This window comes from Musca domestica, unplaced genomic scaffold (genome assembly GCF_030504385.1).
Source record: "Musca domestica strain aabys unplaced genomic scaffold, Musca_domestica.polishedcontigs.V.1.1 8, whole genome shotgun sequence".
NCBI lineage: Eukaryota > Metazoa > Arthropoda > Insecta > Diptera > Muscidae > Musca > Musca domestica.
This window is the reverse complement of record NW_026712409.1, coordinates 4,666,323-4,682,505: the sequence shown is the minus strand read 5'-3', so window position 1 is coordinate 4,682,505 and position 16,183 is coordinate 4,666,323. Positions and strand designations below refer to the sequence as shown.

The window sequence follows — 16,183 nt, the reverse complement described above, 5'->3', positions numbered from 1 at the left end:
GCTGACGCGTGTTGAGTGCGAAGGTTCTGAGTCCTGTTGGAATGTCCAAGATCTGCGGTCAAAATGTTTGCGTGCCCAAGGCAATAATACACCCTCCAGAATATTTTCGCGATAATATTCTGCATTTATTCTGACACCATCACCATGGCCGGCGTTTGAGTTCTGCTGGCGCTTGAGCTCTGAGATAACCTCTTTGGCTTGTAAACACGATCATTTTGTTTGTTTACAAACTGCTGGACAGCGAATGTTTTCTCATCGGAGAAAACCAAATTCGGCAGTTCACCACTTTCGCTCAAGCGAAGCAACTCCTTAGCTCTTTTGAGTCTATTTTCCTTCTGTTGCGGTGTAAGTTATTGCACTTTTTGGAATTTCAATGGCTTTACCCCGTGGTAATTTTTCAATATTTGCCGAATGGAATATTGCAATATGTTCAGCTCACGAGCCATTTTTCGGGCACTGCGACGCGGGTTTCGGTCAAGTCGCTTCTTTATTTTTCCAACCATTTCTGCTGATGCTGCTGTTTTCTTCCGTTCACTTCCTCGATGTCAGGGGCTACGCTACCAGTATCACGATAACGAGCGATGGTACGAGACACAAAAGATTTATTCACATTTAAATGCTGGAATGTTCTAACGATAGCCGCTTGAGGTTTTCCGGCCAAAAATAAAGAACTCACACTATCACGCTTGAATTCCATCACGAATAACTTTTTTTCTGGAAAATTCTCACCAAAATGCTTTTGTAGGCTTGTAAACAATATAATGAGCTGTCACTGGAATAATTTTAACAGCTGTCGGACGAGTGGCTTATATATGACAGCAGTCTGTTGCAGTTGCAGTTTTTTTGCAGTTTTTTTCGTCTCACCCTGCATAATATTCAATTCGTAAGTTCTTAGAATTTTAAAAATCTCTCTATTTACCTTGAATATTTATTTTCGCCGAAAGCTACTTATAAGGAATATTTCGTCTTGGCCTGAGGTCTATATCGAGTTTTGCTCTGTTGGCCCCGAATATTTACCCTAACTGGAATCCCGCCCAAAATCATTCATTTATGAGGGATTTCAATTCAAATTAGCATCTTTATTCTGTATTAATATCAGTTTTGAAAAATATTCCACTAATGTTCATTTGTTTGGATTTTAATCCTAATAGGCTTAAGGACTAATGCTTCATCGATTCATGTTATTATACAAATATAATATTAATTAGATTTAAATTTTTTTCTCGACAAATGAGTGACTGGCAGTCTGCTTAAACAGAAACATAAATAAGGGGATTATCCCGATTTATATTCGATTAAATATTGAGGAGATTTCTTTGTATATTACCGAATAAAAAAAAAAGTCCAGAACAAAAATGCTTTATAACATTTGTTTGTCGAACCACAAAAACGAGACACAAATGCCCCGGATAAACTTTTATTTTTTTTTTTGTTATTGCAGAAAAAATATTTTATTGGCAGAGCATAAAAGTGGATGAAGGTTACTGTATCATTTATTTATTTATTTATTTGGGGTTTGGGGGCAACGAATTTAGGTTGGCTTTTAATATTCAATGAAATGGCGTTCATCATCATGGTCGTAGTCGTTATCGTCATCATTAGCAGCAGTAATAGTTTTGCTATCGGCTTTTATCGATTTACTGGCCCGAATTGGGCCATTGAATTGTTGCCGCACAAAGGACAAAAATGTATTAAACCATATGTCGGTATGTATGCTAGTGTGTGTGTGTGTGTGTTTTCCCTCTTATGTCTACCTATTTAGGTTATCGAATACACAACAAACATACGTTTGTCAGCTTTTTATTACAACCCCCCAGCCGCCCAAGGAAATAAAGGTCGCCCATTCACCACACAATTCGGTACTATTTAGTCACCGAAGTCACTGCGGTTTCGTTTGGTTTAGTTTTCTGTTAAGTTTTTGTTTTTCTTATTACGGTTGTTGTTGTTGTTCTTTATTCTACTATTCAGTTAAATGAATAAATGATTAATGTTTTCCTTTTCCATTTGTGTCATTCAAAGTTTTTCCTTTTTTCTCAGTTTGTCCATGGTTTTGTTTTTTTTTTTTCCTTTGTCTTTGGAAATTCCCCACTTGGGACAGGTGAGGGGTGCCCTTCTACTGGAGGGGAGGTCAATATTTTTGATTATTCTGAGTTTTATTTTAAATAAGAATAGTTAAGCTGAACGCGTTTCAAGCATTGCAGATTTGTCTCTATCGCAACCACAAACAGGGAAAAAGGATATGCCACCCAAAAAGTTAAAGGAGCCACTTGAAGCTAGTTTGTGAACACACACACACACACACATACAACCAAACACAAGGTGGGGGATAACAAACATGTGTTTATGGTTACACCCATAAATGTCAACTCGTTTATTTGATTTATTTAATGAAAGAGAGTGAATAGGAGAGAGGGTGTGAAGGAGAGAGAGAGAGTTTCACACACAAACTATGTTTCCAAAGTTTCTCTTCAAACTATCTCCCACCTCTCACATATGAAAGCTCCCGGCCAAAAATCTGTGCCATTTCCCACACATTTAAGACAATGCCACTGATGCGACGTCATTAGGGGTGACCGAGAATATGTCATCATTAAAATCAAAGAAGTGTCATTTGTGTCGCCTTAATTTATGGACAACGGTGTTGGTATTTGGGGGACGCTTTTTTGGGGGCGGTTTGCAAAATAAACCAGAATGGATGATAATGTTTTGAGAAGATGGATACTAATTTCCCGGAAGTTAACTTTTTGGGAGACGTTGGGGGAAGATGGTGGTACTTAAATGTCACATTTGTTTTAATCTATTCAAATTTGGGGATTATATCAAATTATCCCTAGATGGAGGATGAGTGGGGGACTTTATCTCCATGATCATGAAGCGGACGATACTCAAATCTTAATATCAACTTACTTTGATGTAACACTTGCGATGCAACAATCCCGTATAAAAGGTCCTCAGAGCTCTCCTATGCACAAAAGATTTTTTAAAGGTGACAGACAGTCCAGAGCTACACTATGAATGTAGAAATATTTTGGAGCCTTTAATAGAACAGAAACCTTCAAGAGGTGTTATAAAGACACAAATCCTTCCAGAGGACTTCTGTAAAGGGAAGACCTGGCCTTTGTTAAGGTCTTCTTTTTGCAGGTTTTTTATTGATGTTAGGTCTTTAAGAGGTCTTCTTTAGCTAGAGCTCCTTCCAAATGCCCTCTATGAAAATAAAACCTTTTAATGGTATTCTTTGGATAGAAAAACTTCTAGAGATATATAGTAAATACAAGACATTTTAGGGGTTATTTATGGATATGCCATATTCTAGTGGAATCTAATGGAAAGAAGTTCTTTCAGATTTTTTTCTGAATAAAAGACTTTCTACAGATTTCCATTCCATTTAGTCATAAATGGCTTCCTTGGGGTCTACGAATGATTAAAGATCTTCCAGAGGCTATTAATATGTAGAGAAGCTAATATGGATAACAGTCTTCTATTTGCGAAATCATCAAAGGTCCATAATTAATTGAAGACCTTTAGGAGGCCTCATTTAATTATCTTCCAGAGGTATTTGACGGAAATAATGCCTTTTAAAATTTTTCCAAAGGTATTGTATGGATAAAAGACTTTCTACAAAGGCAAGCTTTTTAGAGGTCTTCTCTGGATAGAAAAACTTACAGATATCTTTTTGGAATATCTTTTTAGAGTTATTTTATGGAAAGAAATTTTAGAGATATTCTTTAAAATAAGGTATTCAATAAAAGAGGTTGGCAAAAAACTCTTAGAAATGAACAATTTTTAAGAGTTCTTACAGGAAGACCCTTTTACTGAAAGACCCTTTCTGAAATACCCTTTAGAGAAAATTTATGATAAAATTAATAAGTTACTCTTCTAGAGGTCTTAAGTTCATAGACCTTCATAGAGTTTGCCAGATTATATAAGGCATTCGAAAGATCCTCTATGATTCTTCTTAAATTCATAGACCTTCATCGAGAGGTCTTCCATGAATAGAAAAATCTTATAAGAGTCTTCTATGGAAAAGAGACATTTTAAAGGTCTTCTATGGTTAGAAAAAGTTTTACAGTTCTTCTATGGACATCAGACCTTCTTGGACTCTTCAGTGAAAATGAGAACCTCTGGTGTCTTTCTATGAATATCAGATCCACAAGAGATTTTCTAAAGATTATTTCTTTTGTAAAATCTTCCTTGTAAAATCTTCTAACCATGTACGTATTATGTACATACAAGTCGCTGAGAAGATCTTCTATAGGTCCTCAGAAGGCCTTCCCGATCCCTTCTGTGGACTAAATGCCCTCGAGAGATTGTCTCGGAATAGATCTTTCAGAGATTTTTATTGTAGATGAGAGTCATCCAGAAGTCTTTTTATGATTGAGATCTTGCAGAGGTCTTCTTTGAATATAAATCTCACTTGAGTTCTTCTATGGGAAGATTGAAAATCATTTGGAGACCTTATGTGGGCAGACATATACTCGGTGTCTATTAAGAGTAGAAAACCTTCCAGAGTCCTTTTTCAGGCATGTTTTATGGATGGACCACCTTCTAGATCTCTTCTATAAGCCAGATAAACTTTAGAGTTTTTTTACAGAGATCAGAAATATGTGTTACACTCTCAACTCTAATTCGAGAGGGAGTACTCCTTTGAGTGAAAAAAAGAAATCGAACATACTCTATTTTTCTGTGCAAGTAACATATAAGTGAGTATAATTTTATCACTTTCGAGTTTCGCTCGAAATCGAGCAGATTTTACTCCTGTCGAGTACTCTTTTCGTTTTTGTCATGCTGTTGTTTTATCCCACGTCTCTAAAAAAATAATTACTTTTGGGTATAATTTTAAACATCCTAATTACAGGGTGAGATAAAAAAATGTAACAAAGTCAACTGCTGGACAACGAATATTTTCTCATAGAAGAAAACCAAATTGGCAGTTCACCACTTTCGGCCAAGCGGAGCAACTCTATAGCTCTTTTCAGTCTATTTTCTTTATTTTGCGGTGTAAGTTCTTGCTCCTTTTGGAATTTCAATGGCTTTACCCCGAGCTCACTTTTCAATATTTGCCGAATGGAGTATTGCGATCTGTTCAGCTCACGAGCCATTTTTCGGTCACTCCGACGCAGGTTTCGATCAGGTCGCTTCTTTACTTTTCGAACAATTTTTGCTGACGTTTCTGTTTTCTTCCGTTCACTTACTTGACGTCGGGCTACGCTACCAGTATCACGGTGCGGTATGAGCGATGGTACGAGACACAAAAGATATATGCACATTTAAATGCTGGACTGCTCTAACGATAGCCGCTTGTGGTTTTCCAGCCAAATATAAAGAAATCACACTATCACGCTTGAATTCCATCACGAATAATTTTTTTCTGGAAAATTCTCACCAAAATGCTTTTGTACACTTGTAAACAATATAATGAGCTGTCACTGGAATATTTTCAACAGCTATCGGGCGAGTGGCTAAGAAATGACAACAGTCTGAAATAGGTTGCAGTTGTTTCATCTCACCCTGCATATGGTGGAGAGTATATAAAATTCTTATAAAAAATAAATGGTCGCTACACAAAATATCATTACCAAATAACAAGTGTTGTAAGGACATTTTGGCACTAGTTACTACTTACAAGACAGCATCCTAACCCCTTACTTAAACTTAAAGAGCCGATCAAATAGTACACAAAATTAGTCTTTCGTTTTTTTTTTTTTTTTTTTTTGTAGAAACGCCATAAGGGAGAGCCTGGGGGTTTAGACCAAAAGTACACTGGATGGATGTCATATTGGACATACCTGTTTTGGCATACGGGTGCCTCATTTGATGGCACCCGCCTAACTCCAGCGTACTCATGTTCTATGCTTGATATGCAAAAGAAACGTTTTTTGGTGGAGTTTCTTGCAATCAAAGAAACAACGGTAAAAATGTTGCGAATGTATTCCCTCATAATTTATTTATTGTCAGGTTTAAGTCTCACTCCTTCTAGCACTTCTCCAAAAAAAGGACAACATTTTGAAAAATTATATCTTATCTATCGACCCACCCTTTCTGGTACCTCGCATGACAGTCCAAACTTATTAAATTGTAATGTTATTGTCAAACTTAAGTCCGGTTCGAAAAAGGACTACATTAGCTCACTCCGTCCGCTGGCTCCCTCCAGTGTTAATTTATAAGGGCACATAGAAGGGGTATGCGATCAAAACTGTGTCGAAATATCTGTTTAGACGAAATATATCGAAATTAAATACGCAGACAACTTCTGTCGTCTGCTTCCTCTCAGGAAACTCTGTTTTTATTTATTTCCATCGAATTTTATAAATATCCCCAAGTCCCTAACTTCTGCTTTCCATTTTCTACAACATGTGTTTATTCTTATTCGTATCTTCACGGAAGTCATTGAAAAGAATAAAATATAAAATCAATTTATGTTTAGAAGAAACTACCATCCAACCTAACCGATATCAGCTATAAAATATTCAAAGCGATTTCTCCGAATTGCTGCAATTTTTTCCTTTGGCATGCCATTCAACGATTTCTATTTTATTTTGTAATGGTTTGGATATTTTAAAGTGCTGATTTGTATTGTTATTGTGAGGGGGAAGGGGGATGGGGAATGCTTGGGATAGGATAGAATAGTGACGGGTTAAGTGTAGAATCCCTTTTGGTGTTATCGGTATTTTTTCGCTTGTTTCGTTTTATTGTGTCACTTAAAGTGATGCCAAGCAAGTGTCGGGCCTTGATGGGGATCAGAAGGATACATGGTATGGGTGGGTGTGGGGGTGAGCAGCAGTAGCTAGGAGGCAGCACGTGGTCAACTACTACTAATGCAGATGTACATACCTGTCATCTGTGGGCTTGTACGTAACAATGTACTTCTCGACGGGATGTGCATTCAAATCGATCATCGTCTGCCAGGAGACGCGCACTGTGGTCGGCGTCAGAAAGGTTACCGTTATGTTTTCCGGTGTAGCAGGTATTGTACCTAAAAATAGAAAAAAAGAAACAAAACGGAAATGTTAGAAAAACAAAAATAACATCAGAGAGGAAAATATCTACAGTAAAGTAAATACCGGACAAAAAACAACAACAAACCTACATCACGGCTAAATCCTAAATCGTGAAATGAATAAAATCAACGTCACATACATTGTCAGGGACACAATGACTGTAGAACTTTTATTAGGTAGATGGGGAGTGGACACTCGGAAAAAGGGGTAATTCAGTTCAGGCAATTGAAATTCAAGTCATTCAAAAATTGAACGGAAACTAACACATATTGACCACTAGTGTTGCTGGCAGCTTCTGGCGTGGGGAAGGGTAAGGGGACAAAAGTTACATCCATGTGAAAGAGGTCATTTGTTGAAGTGCCTCTGTTTTATAGTTTTTGTTGTTCTTGGTGCAAGGCAATCAGTAGATTGAAATTGGCTGTAGCTTCCACCAAAAAAATGTTTTCGAATACCTGAATTCGCCAAATTGCATCGATGTTTTTGAATTCGCTATTCAATGGAATTTTTCTGTTCATGCGGGAAATTTGCTGAGTGGTTGACATTTTGTAGGTTAGAATGAGAAGCAAATTCCCAATAAGGGGTTTATCCATAATGGCAGATGATTATGCAAAATGAGGATGTACAAACCACATCCTTATTATTGAACTGCTCTGGGTATTGAAAAGCTAATGGAAAACAGAAATTGGTAGATAAAATTTTTAAAATTTTAAAAATTTAAAATTTTATCATTTCATGTGATTTTGCGATTTTTTAAAGGTAGCTTCCGACCCAATTAGAAATGAGGAAATTACCATTATAAATAGTTTGTATGTATTGAAAAATTGATACGGAATGTTAAGTTTTTATTGCCCGAAAACGATGACAGAAATTTCACCTTTAGTCGTTGGTCGTACGTTATTTTGAACGAGAATCAATATTAGTTCGATTGAGTTTGGAATGATTAGATCAAATTTATTTAAAAAATAAAATAAATATTTTGAATTTACTAGAACTTCATATTCAGTTCTTTATGATATACACGGCGTATGATCAACATGCGAACGAATACGACGCCCATTCCCTATGTAATTCAAATAACTAAGGGCCTCTTTTTATACCCTCCACCTTAAAAAGGAGGGTATATTAACTTTGACATTCCGTTTGTAACATCCATAAATAATATACGTCCTTAACCCCATAAAGTATATATATTCATGATCGGCATAAAATTCTAAGTCGATTTAACGATGTGCGTCTGTCTGTCCGTGTGTCTGTTGAAATCACGATACAGTTCACATTATTTGACGTAGAGCTTAAAAATTTGGCAGAAAAATTTGTATTATGTCTAGGATGGTTGGTATTGAAAATGAGATATATCGGTCCACGTTTTGGTATAGCCGCCATATAAGGGTACCTCCCGATCTTTGGTATTACGATGATTTTAGCGACATTATTCACCGGAATTGTTTCAAATTTGGTATTTGAAGTTCGTAATGGATACTACAATCTGTGACAGAAAATTTTCTGTGCAGGTTCACGTCTTCGTATAGACCTCATATAACGGTACCTGCCGATATTCGGTATTTTGATGTTTTCAGCGAAATTATTCACCGGAATTGTTTAAAATTTGGTATTCCAAGTTAGTAATGGATACTACAGCCTGTGACAGAAAATTGTCAGTGCAGGTCCACGTCTTCGTATAGCCCTCATACAACGGTACCTCCCGATATTCGGTATTACGATGACTTTTGGTGACATTATTCACCGGAATTGTTTCAAATTTGGTATTTGAAGTTCGTAATGGATACTACAATCTGTGACAGAAAATTTTCTGCGCAGGTTCACGTCTTCGTATAGACCTCATATAACGGTATCTGCCGATACTCGGTATTTTGATGATTTTAGCCATATTATTCACCGGAATTGTTTAAAATTTGGTATTTGAAGTTAGTAACAGATACTACAGCCTGCGATAGAAAATTGTCTGTGCAGGTCCACGTATTCGTATAGACCCCATATAACGGTACCTCTCGATATTTGGTATTTTGTGATGTTAGAGTCATTTTCACCGGAATTGTTTAAAATTTGATATTTGAAGTTCGTCATGGATACTACAGCCTATGACAAAAAATTGTGTGTGCAGGTCCATGTTTTGGTATGGCCCCCATATAATTATACCTTCCGATATTCGGTATTTTGATGATATTAGCTATATTATTCACCGATTTTTTTTCAAGTTTCGCATTTGAATATTATGATTAAAGTTGCCTATGCAGGTCCACCTCGTCGTATTTTTAACGGTTTTTATTTTTTGAAAATTGCCAAATTCGTTCCAAATGGTGGAGGGTATTCAAGGACTTACAGCTTTTTTATTTGTCGTGGGACGACAAGCATGTGAATTCGAAAGAAAAAAAGGACCTCTACATGTGTATGTTTTTTTTTAATAAATAAAAATTGGAAAACAACAAGGAAAGGGTTTTATTCTTTCAATGGACTGCTGTAAAGGAAGAATTTAAGAAATATCTTGGAGAATGTGAGAAAAATTCCTGGTTCTGCTAGCCCTCAGGAAGACAACAAAACATAAGCTATATCCTGCAAAGAAAAACACAAAAAGGATCCAAGTTCTAAAATTCAAATTATTAGTAAAAACAAGTCATGGCTTCACTTGGAACAAATTGTACTTCTTTTGGAAGTTCGTACTTCGATATTTTGCTAGAAAAAAAAATACTTAATCCCGGATGTAGACCAGTACAAACTAAGGAGAGTCCTTACAGAGTTAAAAAAACTTCTGAGCGAGAGTGTTCGAAGAGTACGAATTTAACAGAAAGTTTACTCTCCACTTTTTATTTTTTTCGGATCGATCGCGAATTCTCCTGTTTGGAAAAAAAGAAGGTGGGAGTCAAAATGTTAAAAAAGTGAAAAGTTTATTCTAAGAATGCAATCGAAGGGGAGATCCATAAGCCAAGAAGAGAAAGACAGCAGAACCCAAATTTTGCCAGAGGGCCGTCGATTTTGTATACAAAGACAGCAAAAGCGTGATCACAATCCAGATATCCTTGGAACAGGTTGACGACAATGCTCTTGAAAAAATGCACATACTTACAAATAAAACATTAATATGACAATACCTAAAATATTAGTCAGCAAGAGTAGAATCTGATGGAATTCGTGTTCGAACTTTTCTCCAACGAGTAAACGATCAAAGTCTACTCCCTGTTATTTGAGTGGCATAGAAAAAATTTAACTCGATTTTTTTACTTATAGAAATATTTCCAAGTATATGCCATCGGTGTGGCACCGTTCAAAAATATCTAAGATATCCTCCATGGATGGTCATGTGGAGTTACCATTGACAATGAAATGGAGTATTCTTCCCGACGAATATTTCAGAAGTCCTGAAGATATTCTTCTATACGCTTTGAAGAAAATATTAATAAACATGATAAGGTTGTGTTTCAGGACAAGTTCAGTGAAAAAGTCTTTTAAGAAAAATCTGAAAAAAAGTATTTATATTAGGTCTGCAATTTTATAGATAAGCTGCAAGGAATTCTTCTACAGACAGGCTGTGAACTAAACAGAAGTCTTTCTAGGTGAGTTGGAGGGAAATTTTAAGGCAAGCTGGAGGTAGGACTTATCGGCGAGTTGAAGGTTGTCCATAAATACATGCTAAAAGAAGCTGAAGGCAGGGGAGAGTCTCTCTCTACGGACGAGGTGAAAGCAGGATGTATCTCCCTATAGACGAGGGAGTCTCTTCTATAGACGAACTGAGGTCACGGAGCCTCTTCTATAGATGGGCTAAGGTCAGGAGGGAGTATCCATTTGCTTTATAAATTATTTTGACAAACATACATGTCTAAAAACAATTAAATGAAATGGTAAAATATAAAGAGAAACAGAATTTTAATTTTCTCTTAAATTATCTCTTTTTTCGGCTCATGTTGTAGAACACGGTTTTGAGCAGGGCTGCTTTCTATATAGTCGAGTTGAAGGCAAAAGGGAGTCTCTCTTTATAAACGAGCCGAGAGATTTTACTAGACTGGCCCTGAGTTCTTAGTGGGCAAATATCAAAGCATAAAATAGTCGGTAGTTCCGCCGATCCTTTTTAATATACCTCTTCCTAAGCGAAAAATGTATTATTATTCTGGTTTTTGAATTCAAACGATGTTAACAGCTGTTTTAGCCCTTTTAAAACAAATTGCCTGTATGATGCATACTTTCAGGCGCACATTAATGATCAACAAACAAATAAAGTACAATTGTGTTTATATTACTTCCTCAGATTAAAATATATCTAATTTTATCGAATTTTATGTCTGTCTTATATTCGTATTTCCTTGCCATTGCCATCAAAGTTCAGCCAATAAGTAACATATCCGATTCAAATTAAATGATCTGATTTCACAAAGAAAAAAATGTATTCAAGCGCCAAAAATGACAAAGGCAGAAGAAGTTCATGTTGTCTTGGGATATATTACTCAGGAAATTTGCAAAGTTGCTTATGATTCATTGAATTACAACAGCGAACCATGTTGGGAATTTATGCGAAACGCCATCATTCATTTCTCATTACACATACACCCACGTATGCCAATACACGCACACACACGCACTCCTACATTAGTATGCACATATCAATATTAAATTTACAAGAAAATTAAGAAATTACATGGAATCCCTCAGGAGACTGTTGACTGTCTGTCTGTCTATCTCGCTGCCTACCAGTCAGCCAGACGCCAGACGCTCAGTCGTTTGACTGTTTAGCTGCTTAAAACAATTGCATTAATTTGTGACATGCTGTTGATAATACATTTGATACCTTTGATGATGATGATGATGGCGATGTGCCTCACTTTGTGACAGGTAATTAAAATATTAGATGGCATTGCTACTAGAAGTCGATGATGGTGATGAGGAGGGAGGGATGCCATGGCAATCGCAAGAACGCCTCATCCGAGGACCTTATCAAATATTCATTTGCAATGACATGGTTGGAATGGCTTAAGGCGTTCGTACCTTTAATGTGGATGCTACATTAATGAAATTGGGTGTGTGTGTGTGTCATTTTGTCAATATATGGGGGAGTTTTTTTTGGCAGGAAAAAATATGCAGGTAAATGGAGCTGTCATTTTTTTTCATTCTAAATGTAATAAAAATCGGTCAATTTTATGGGTTGAATGAGTTTAAGAATGGCTCAATTAAAAAAATGCTCGGGCCTTGTAAAAACAAGTAAAACACATTAAGTTCGGCCGGGCCAAACATTTAATACCCTACACCTTAGGGTAAAGGAAACACTAGAACCCATTGTGTCCCACAAATAACAATTTTTAAATAATTCGTGGGAAAATGTCGCAAAATCATCAAAATATTGAATATCGGGGGTTACCGCTATATGGGGCTACACAAAAACGTGAACCTATACCTGCAATATTTGGGCAATGGAGTTAGAACCCACTAGGACACACAAATACAGACACAAATATAGACAAATCCGCGAAGAAATGTGGCAAAAATCATCAAAACACCGAATATCGGGAGGACTATACCAAAACGTGGACTCATACATACAATGTTTCGCCACCACAGCCAGAATCCATTATGACCAACAAATACCAATTTTTAGAAAATCCGTGAAAAAATGTGAAAAAACCATCAAAATACCAAATATCGGGAGGTACCATTATATGGGAGCTATACCAAATCGTGGACCTATAAATGCAATGTTTTTCCATCGGAGCTAGAACCCATTATGAGCAACAAATACACATTTTTAGACAAATCCGTGAAGAAATGTGGCGAAAATCATCAAAATACCGAATATCGGGAGGACTATACCAAAACGTGGACGGATATATCTCAAATCGGCAAATATTGAAAAATGAGCTCGGGGGATAAAGCCATTGAAATTACAAAAAGTGCAAGAACTTACACCGCCACAACAGAAAAAAAAAATAGACTCAAAAGAGCTAAAGAGTTGCTTCGCTTGGTCGGAAGCGGTGAACTGCCGAATTTGATTTTCTCCGTCTCCGATGAGAAAACATTCGTTGTTCTGCAGTTTGTAAACAAGCAAAATGATCTGTGTTTACTTGCCAAAGAGGCCAGCTGTAAATGTGCACCTTCGGTTGGCCACCAGAACTCAAGCGGTGACCATGGTGATGGTGTGGGCTGCCATAACAGCCGATGGTCACTCGGATCGACCAGAATAAATGTCGAATATTATCGCGAAAATATTCTGGAGGTTGTATAAAAGCCTTGGGCACGCAAACATTTTGGCCGCAGGCCTTGGAAATTCCAACAGGACGCGCACGCGCCTCCTAAGAATGGTTACAAAATGAGGTTCCTCGCTTCATTTCCAGCACCCACAATGGCCACCAAAATCTCCGGATGCCATTTCGTTGTGTCTGGAGTATTTTGGAAAGCAAGGTTGGCACTAAAAAATACCAAAATGTCGATCACCTCAAGCAAGCGCTTCGCCGGGAATGAGCCAAAATACCGCAGAGCAACATTCGGGCAGCGTGTGACGGTTTCATTGGCCGTTTGAAGGCCATAATTCGTGTCAAAGGTGACCAATTCGAACAAATCTAAACTTATTCTAAAATTTGATGCTGTTTCCGACAGTTTTTGCTTTTATTCAATTAAATTTAAAAAATGTTAAAATTATGGCGTTTGACTTTGTTGCATTTTTTTATCTCATCCTGTTGAAGGCAGGGAGTCTTTCTATACAGACGAACTGCTGGCAGGGAGTCTCTTTCTATTGACGGGCCGAAGACAGGGAGTATCTCTCTTTATAGACGAGCTGAAGGCAGAGAGTCTCTCTCTGAAGGCAGGAAGTATTCTATAGATGAGCCGAAGACGATGAGTCTTCTATAGACGAGCTGAGGTCAGGAAGTCTCTTCTTTTGACGAGCTGAAGGCAGGGAATCTCTTTTACAGATGAGCTAAAGGCAGGGATTCTCTTTTACAGATTAGCTGAGGTCAGGGAGTCTCTTTTACAGATGAGCTGAGGTCAGGGAGTCTCTTCTATAGATGAGCTGAGGTCAGGGAGTCTCTTCTATAGATGAGCTGCAGGCAGGGATTCTTTCTCTATAGAAGAGCTGAAGGCAGAGAGTCTCTCTCTGAAGGCAGGAAGTCTTCTATAGATGAGCCGAAGACAGGGAATCTTCTATAGACGAGCTGAGGTCAGGAAGTCTCTTCTTTTGACGAGCTGAAGGCAGGGAATCTCTTTTACAGATGAGCTAAAGGCAGGGATTCTCTTTTACAGATTAGCTGAGGTCAGGGAGTCTCTTTTACAAATGAGCTGAGGTCAGGGAGTCTCTTTTACAAATGAGCTGAGGTCAGGGAGTCTCTTCTATAGATGAGCTGCAGGCAGGGATTCTTTCTCTATAGAAGAGCTGAAGGCAGGGAGTCTCTATAGACGTGCTGAAGGCAGGGGTTTCTATCTATAGGCGGGGAGTCTCTCTCTACAGACGGGGAGTCTCTCTCTCTACTGACGAGCTGAAGGCAGGGAGTTTGTCTCTATAGATGAGCTGAATGCAGGGAGTCTCTCTTTAGAAACGAGCTGAAGGGAAGGATTCTCTCTTTAGACGAGGCTAAGGGAAGGAGTCTCTCTATAGAAAAGCTGAAGGCAGGAAGGATTTTTACATGCCTTTCCCATCTCAAAACCAATATTTCAAAATGAAATGCTAGACTGCCATTATATTTATTAAAAATTTTGTTAGTAGCCCCCCACCTTGCAAAATTATAAACAGCTATAGCCATATTTTTTAATTAAACTGCCAAAATTGCAATGACAACATTTCCAAAAACTAACAAATTATTCTCATTTCACCTTTGGCCTCATTTCGTTGGAAGTTTTAATTTTGTAATCAAGTGGAGAATGGCATTTCAAAGTTGGTTGCCTTGGCCAAAAAAACCAAAAACATACCTCGGTTAGTCAGTTAAGTTTACTGCAACATAATTTCCAAAATGAACTTAATTAAAAAATCCAAAAATGACCCGCAACAACCACCTCCATGAGAGATACTTTAAATGACAACCAACGAAAAAATAAAATTGAACAAAATTCTACACATTCCCAACCCCCCAAATATTTTCCAACGCCTCCCTCCATCCTTCCCCGCCCCCTCTCCCCCGTTCCCTCCTCAAAAAACACAAGTACTATCTGTTAGGTACTCCCTGCTCGAGTGGATAATGCACAACTACAACTAGCCGCCTGGTATTGAATGCAAACAGAAACAAAGTTAACACAATATTCTTTTTTCTTTCTCTCTTTTGGTTTTTGAAATTCTAGAACAACTCCGAAAGTGGGTCAATGCAAAAAATTGGAACAGAAATATACAAATGTCAACTAAAACAAAACAAAATTAATGACACAAAAAAGTAATTGTGTTTTGTAACCGAATACTGCTGCTGCCACTGTTTGCTAAGTGTAACTCTTCTTCCTCCTGTCCATCACCGCCCTTCATTCTGGGGAAATTTGTGGAGGTTCGAACACAAAAATACACTCACATATACGCCCATACTTAAAATATCGAGACAAAATGTTAAATTTGATATGGGGCATTTCATAAAAGAGATTTGAGTAGACAATTGTTGGCATTGTATGTATATGGATCAGAATTATCAAACAGAGCGTTTATTACTACATTTTAAACAAAGAGTGTGTAACATAAAATGTATCTGCCTATGGAGATGATTTTCGAAACATTCTGAAAATATTTGAAGAATATGGACCTGCAAGGTGCGGCAACAAAATGTTAGTGTGTTAAACAGTTAATATGTTATTTCCCCATCATACGCATACAATTTTGGTGTAATCTGTATCAAACGGACAATTTCTGCTCAAAACGTAAGGTCTCTTCCTATCGTTTTTATACCCTCCACCATACATAGTACGGAGGGTATATTAAGTTAGTCATTCCGTTTGTAACTCATCGAAATAATCATTTTAGACCCAACAAAGTATATATATTCTTGATCAGCGTAAAATTCTAAGACGATTTAGCCCTGTCCGTCCGTCCGTCCGGCTGTTGTAATCACGCTACAGTCAAAATGAATTAAGGTAGGAATCAAAAAATTTGCATTTTATCGTATAGTCCCCATATAACGGTACCTTCCGATATTCGGCGTTTTGATGATTTCAGCCACAATTTTCAACGGAATTATCTGGAATTCTACACAAGGAGTTCTTTATGACCACTTTACCCCCTA

General features: G+C 37.4%; 1 protein-coding gene across 1 annotated transcript in view; it reads right to left on the bottom strand.

The window, feature by feature from the left end:
• LOC101893836 (uncharacterized) overlaps positions 1–16,183 on the bottom strand; it is a 203,860-nt gene that overhangs the window by 86,137 nt on the left and 101,540 nt on the right. Inside the window, 1 exon segment of the mRNA XM_059130890.1 lies at positions 6,832–6,973. Coding sequence (XP_058986873.1) covers positions 6,832–6,973 — 142 coding nt within the window.